The sequence below is a fragment of the Populus nigra genome, chromosome 1 (genome assembly GCF_951802175.1).
Source record: "Populus nigra chromosome 1, ddPopNigr1.1, whole genome shotgun sequence".
Lineage (NCBI taxonomy): Eukaryota > Viridiplantae > Streptophyta > Magnoliopsida > Malpighiales > Salicaceae > Populus > Populus nigra.
Window position 1 is genome coordinate 41097827 of NC_084852.1, and position 6599 is coordinate 41104425.

Sequence of the window (6599 nt, forward strand, 5' to 3'; positions counted from 1 at the left end):
TGTAGGGAGAGAACACTAGGACTGCTGAAAATGACAGGGGACTTTTTGGCATGCTTTTACGGTGCTCTTATTGCTCCGACACGAGAAATTTATTACACTTGACTTTGGCAGATGGAACCGATTATGTAGATCACCGAAATCGTTTAAGCATTGAAGAAGTGCTCATAGCAATTACTATTAAAGGAGAATCAACCGAGCCTCCATTTGGACATCTAATTTGGAGGTCACACGTTTAAAATCACGTGATAGACAAGTAGAGATTTGAACAGCTGAGAGAGGCCAGCCCTTGTACAGTCCAAACTCAAAAGCTCCATTCCACACCTTAAGCTAAAAAAAAGGAGGTAAGTTATCAATAAAGAAGCTTCACATCTGCTCTCAGGTTCCCATGCCTGCTATAGCAATGACCCTGTCTCTTTGTGGTGGTGATAAACCTTAGTAAGCTTTCATTAACCAACTCAAATATAGAGCAAAAAAAAATCCAAAATAATCGTGTACAGAATAAGAGTTTTATTCATTGATTGCTAATGTGAAACTATTCTCGTCTGTTAAAGGTGAAAGACAGAAGCTTGATGCTGGCCTGAGATATTAGCGACAGGTTTATCATGTCCATATTCTCGTCTGTTAAAGGTACAAGGGTCCAAAAAGTTAAAACTCCTTTAAACAGAGTAATCTCTCCAAAGCTTCTTGAATGGATGATGTGGCTGCTTCATGGTATGAACCTGAGTTCGGTTATGTTTTGGCTGATACAAATTATGAAACTAAACCAATCCGAGTTATCCCCATCTCCCAAAAATCTCAAAGTTTCTGACAAAATAGTTCGCAGTATATGTAATTTGTTCAACAATGTCATCGGTGAAATTCACGAGTCTAGTCAATAAAAAAACCAATGGGGAAACGGGGACCATGGTGAAGAAAATGACTACCAATATGGGTGACCATTAAAATATGATCCATCTCATGTTGGTGGTTGCCACATCCCTGGCTTGAAGGTTGAACCAGATCCGGTTGGTTCTGAATGCCTACAAAAAAAATATTTAAGCAACAGATGTATGAGCGTCACTGTGGTGGCAACCATTTGAAAGAAAGAATCATGAAAGCAATGGAAATTTTAACACATTGCATAGTATTGACATTCATTTGTATATATTAAACATATTTCATAGGCAGTTCCCAAAACTTTGGCACTTTACCATACCTCATGGATGCAACCTTCAACAAATAGTCAGTTGTGATAAAGCTAACCCAAGATATATATGACTAATTATATTAATGTGCATTACAGATATGTGTGCTTACTCTGACAAAGGTTCTTTTGCTTTCTGTGCCCCAGCTTCATCTTCTCTGCAAAATTTAATAACTGGTGTCATGGCATGAAAAGAAAACCAGGTCCACTTTCAAGTATAATTGTAGGTAAAATTAATCAATTGCTAGAAATATTTCAAGGAACAGTACAACAGAAGCTTCAAAGTACAAGATATAATGATACTGTACAAGCTTGAATGATTTATCAGAAGCACAGTAAGTTCTCACAATTAAATAAAACAGTATAAGCCCAGGTGGTCAATAAGGTTGTCAGTTTCGAACCATCACAAATCCATGCATGGGTGCAAAGTGGGAGCACCAAGTCTTGGAGCAGACCCAAGAGGGCAACATAATTGGTTGAAGGAGCTAAAGGAACAATTGACTTGAGCGGTGTTGGCTTAGTAAAAGAAATCATAGCCAACACAGGACCGTTAAGATGAGAGAAGTTGTATTTTGACCAGCAACATAATGTGTGGTCTCCGACCTCACAATCAAGGTAAGCAGTAAAATGAAATTATCTCAAAAGCCAAAGATAACTGACCCGCTTCCTCTATCAACTGCATCTGATTCTTCCTCAAGCTTGTTACCTTTGATAACAAGCACCATAATACCAAATCATGATTAGAACAGAAGTCAGCAGAGTAAAAAAGTACGCACATGAACATGCTTGTTATATTCAAAGTCACTTGGCATGACATAACAAAACCTTTGGAAAATCCTTCATATGCAATGACATGTTTTGCTGTCAAGAAATACAATTCTCTAGTAATATTTTAGTGAAAGAATGTAATACCTTCAGTAGGAAATTGGTGAATGAAACTTTTCAAGTCTGGACCTCCAGTTTTACCTGTAGAAATGGTAGATGAATATCAACAATTACATAAGTATGATGATGCTGTTAAAAAAAGTAGAGTTTGCCTTTAGCAACTTACCAGTGCTCTTGGCTTTGTGAGAACTGCCTTCTTTGGCTCTCCTTTCCTCTTCTTCTTGCTTGAGAACTTCGGCAGTCAAGAAAAAGCATTTATTAAGATACTTGACAAAGCTAATAAAGTCAGGTGAAGTGGTGCAGAAAATGAAAACGGCATCTTAATAGTCAACATTTTTAGAGCAAAGGCCTTCAAGAACGAAGCAAAAATTGTTTTGTCAAATTATGTAGAAGATAGGAAAAGAAAAGACACAGTGAAAGATATCAAGGGTCTTCAACATACCATTTATAAAACATATAGATATACAGTGTCATGAAGAGACTACATTCAACAAACAAGTATTTGCTATGTAGTTGAAATTAAGGGTTAACGTAATGATTCGAGGGCTAGTTTAGTTTTGCTTAGGGTGTTGTGAGCAGTATGGGGGTTGTGGTAATGCAGCTGCTGAGGTTGGAGACAATAAGCAATATTATAGTCACCACGCCAACAATAAAACACATCAATGATATTATTAACCAGAAAATAGAAGCAGGAAGAAACATAAATATCTATATAATTTTACAAGTGACTTACGTGCCACATTTTGCTTCACAAGTTCACGCCTTGCCTCCAACTCCATCTGTTCCTAAAGAAAATCGAGTATATTTACAGTAGAATAACACAATTCCAACAATGTAGCTCAATGAAATGAAAAACAGTAACACACTTAATCCTCCCATGTGTCTTTTCAAAACTGAATTGTCCAGCCACAAAAATAGATATTCAAAAAGGGACAGCACAATACTGGTGCATGTAACTCATCATTGTTAACTTGTACAGAGAGACCAAGAAAGGCATGATGAAATCAATTCAGCCTCTCTCAAATAGTGCTCTTAATTTTTCATCAAGTTACTTAGGGTAGAAAGAAGATGCCTTAAATTTATTTAAAAACCATGAAGACCAAATTCACTATATGGAATTCATCTTGAAAATTCGAAAACACCATTGTTACAACACAAAAATATAGAATGTTCCTGATTCTCTGAAAGAATGTATTCTAAATCCAAACAATGCTTGGAGTTTCTAATGGTTTTTAAAATAAAAATCACTGGAGACCATTGGGATGATACTGCCCCAAACAAGAGTAGAATCAATTCCCAGTAACTTAGGATGACACCAAGAGTTGTGGCGTGATGAATACATCATTCAAACCTTTTATAATAGCAATCATTGAATTGTCAAGAGGTGAGGAAGTGAACAAACCTAAACAATAGTTTTCGTGACATACAAAATTCCAAACTCAATGTCTAACATAAAAACAATAAATCACACGCATACTGTTAAATATGTTTCAGCTGGAGAGGAGTTTTTCTTCTAGCTCCCATTTTTCTTTATGGCATATGCGAAGGAAAAGGATAGTGTCTATAATATACCTCAGGAGTTGGAGCCCTTTTACGCTGTCCGTTCAGCCAGCATATCCATTCAACTACAATAGCCAAATTATAGAGAAGCATATAGAGTAAGGAATAAACCATGCAGAAGAAGCAAGTTGCACAGCAAGTCCCTTCAGCATGTCTACAAGTTGAAATAACATCTATTTTAACAATCATGCTTGGACTTGACCGCTGATTAGAGAAAACCAATTGATCAGAAAAGGTTCATTGAAAACTAATGATACTCAGAAACTTAGGACACAGTGTTGTGGTAGGGCATAATGGAATGCAACATTGTAACAGAGAGGGGAAGTTTTCCAAACTTCAAAATTGTACCTGATAGTGAGGTTGGATCCCCCTCCCCTTTGAATATTACGCATCTTTTCTCTTTCACTGAGACATCAACAAATATACAAACTGATAAGAAGTTCACGGAGGAAAAATTTTACAGGAAAGACAGAGACCCACTTACTGATACCATCGATCTCTTCTGTTCTGGTGAAATAACGGTTCCCTACTTTGTCTACACCCACCAAATTTCGGTTGCTCAAGTAGCCAGCAATCCGTGCCAACAGCTTTGACATCTCTTTCTTTCCTTTTTACTACTCTTTTCTTGTTTTACTTGTTCTGGATGAAAGGATATCAATAATTCAATACTTAACAATCAAATTTTGCTAACATTTGGCCTCCTATGATTCTGTTGTTTGCAATTATCCATAATTAAAAAAGAAACAAACCATACGAGTATACCACTAAAAAAAACAGTGGACGTTTTTGAGCATTTGTGGTAGGAGGTGAATAGCTAAATTAAGAACTGTAAATACGTTTTGAAGCGAGGAGTTATGTGTGAGAAGAAGGAATGGTCGTGGAAATGATCGAAGGTGGAGATTTGCGGTGGCGTGAGAGACTGAGGAGTGGTTGCGGCGGAGAGAGATCTGCGGTGAAAGCGGTGGTTTTGATGTTGGCTTCTAGGCAGCTTTTGATTACTGTCGAGACAGAAAACGTACACCGTGAAGAGGGCAGAGACTAGCTGTTTTCGAGAAAGAGACGAGAAAGACAGGGATGAGGTTAATGAATCGAAGGAAACTTAAAATATGAGTTGGTATTTGGTAACTACAAATCAGTCCCCAATCTATATGATTATTGAAATACCAATCCCCATGATTTATTAAATTCATTTTTATGGATAGATATAATAATCTATCTATCGATCAACAGAGGAAGTTGGCATTATCGAATATGATGATGACAACTCAGCACTGCTGGTATGGAATTTTTTACACAATTATTATTAAAATTAAAATTAAAAAAATCTAAAACATGTGGTAAAAAACATTGTCGAAATCTATGGTGAATTCACCTTGTTTTTTTTTTCTGCCCCTCTCAACACAATAATATAAGTTAGCAATAAGAGGTATTTTGGTTTTTTTTTCAAGGTCACATGTATCTTTTAAAAATCATTGGGGCCATAGAGGTTCTTTTTGTGCTTTTTCAAACAATAAAATTACTAAAATAACCTTTCTTGAAGAAAAAAAGAGCATTTGTCCAGGGTCTGTGAGGTCATTTTCTTTTTTAAAGAGCATTAAAAAGACTTAAATGACCTCAGGATCAAGTAATTTTAAAACTTTCTTGGATGGACACTTTTGACATTGTGTCTTTTTTTTTTGTATTATTCGGGCTGATTCATGGGCATTTCTGTTTTTAAGTAATATAAAACATTAAAAGAAATTGTTGGTGTGACATGCATGCGTAAATTAGTGAATATTGTCTATACTATTCAGATGGTGCGTGTAACCATGCCCAGCTGTCAAATATTTTTTTTTCATATTATTAAAAATGTTACCATGTTTTTTTTATTATTAATGTGGGTATCAGACCAACTTGTGTATACCTCGAATAATTTTATGAACTCTAAAATTAACAATCATCTAAGCCTTTAGTGATTCTGAAATTTATAAAATTTAAAATAATAATCTTTATAAAATAAAACTAAGACTTAATTGATTAAGTTATACCTCTCATTTGACACATGAGTAATCTATGGCAATTTTATTGTCAATAAAATCCTCTCCGAAACTCTCGAAAACTAATTTAAACGGGACGTTCTCCACCCCAGAAACCAGTCACAGATTATCAAAACACTATCCTTAAAAGACCTTTCAACTGATATAGACTTGTTTATAGACGGTGAATGTATATGAGATGAATGATTTGTATTGGACTATTGTTATTTTATTCCATGGCAAAGTTTATGGCCTTTTATGTGACTGAATCCATATGAGAAGTAAAATTGTATGTTAGAAACATGAATGAAAATTACTTTTCTCCTCTGGTGTTTACCTTCTCAGCGAAATATCTTCGTATATATTCATTCCCAACACAAAATACTTAAATATCTAACTCTTAATTAATATTGTTAATTGGCTTTCATTAATTTTAAAAAAAAATCATTTTGAGGTAACAAGTTTATATTTCAATAATATTATATTTAAAATATTTATATTTTATGTATATTTATATTTTATAAAATAAGCTATATATAAATACATGATATAATAAATTCTTTTTTTTTCACAATTACACTTTTTACATCTCATTCTTTTATTGCAAGTGATTAAATAGTTCCATTTAATATTATATACATGTTAGATAATCATGACAAAAAAAATTAAAACTTTTATAAGTTATTTTTTAGTTTATTTTTTATAGCTAAATATTAGAAATTGTTTTTTAACTAATTTCCTATAAAATTGTCATACATAAAAACTAATCTACTTTTTAGACATTTATTTTTCATAAAAATCACTTTTAAAAAAAATATTTTTCAACAAATAAACAAAAAAGAAAAGGCATGCATTTAAGTGCCAGTGTATTTAGAAGTGTGATATTGATTGCTTTTCAAAATATTTTTCATTTCAAAACATATCAAAATAATATTTTTTTATTTTTAAAAAATTAT

General features: G+C 33.8%; 1 protein-coding gene across 8 annotated transcripts; it reads right to left on the reverse strand.

Moving 5' to 3' along the window:
• Positions 1-490: 490 nt before the first annotated feature.
• LOC133689434 (uncharacterized) lies at positions 491-4716 on the reverse strand. Of its 8 annotated transcripts, none has more exons than XM_062109320.1 (9): positions 4113-4716; positions 3977-4033; positions 3641-3693; positions 2802-2847; positions 2235-2300; positions 2096-2131; positions 1844-1889; positions 1297-1341; positions 491-1019 (listed from the first exon to the last, which is right to left on the reverse strand). In XM_062109320.1, exons 1-9 carry the CDS (start codon positions 4222-4224, stop codon positions 956-958), a joined length of 525 nt encoding a protein of 174 aa, XP_061965304.1. In that variant the 5' UTR covers positions 4225-4716; the 3' UTR covers positions 491-955. The 8 variants fall into 8 exon arrangements, with proteins under 8 accessions (XP_061965304.1, XP_061965297.1, XP_061965283.1 ...); XM_062109313.1 differs by having other exon boundaries at positions 2096-2137; XM_062109299.1 differs by having other exon boundaries at positions 2096-2149; positions 4113-4715.
• Between the last annotated feature and the right edge of the window lie 1883 nt (positions 4717-6599).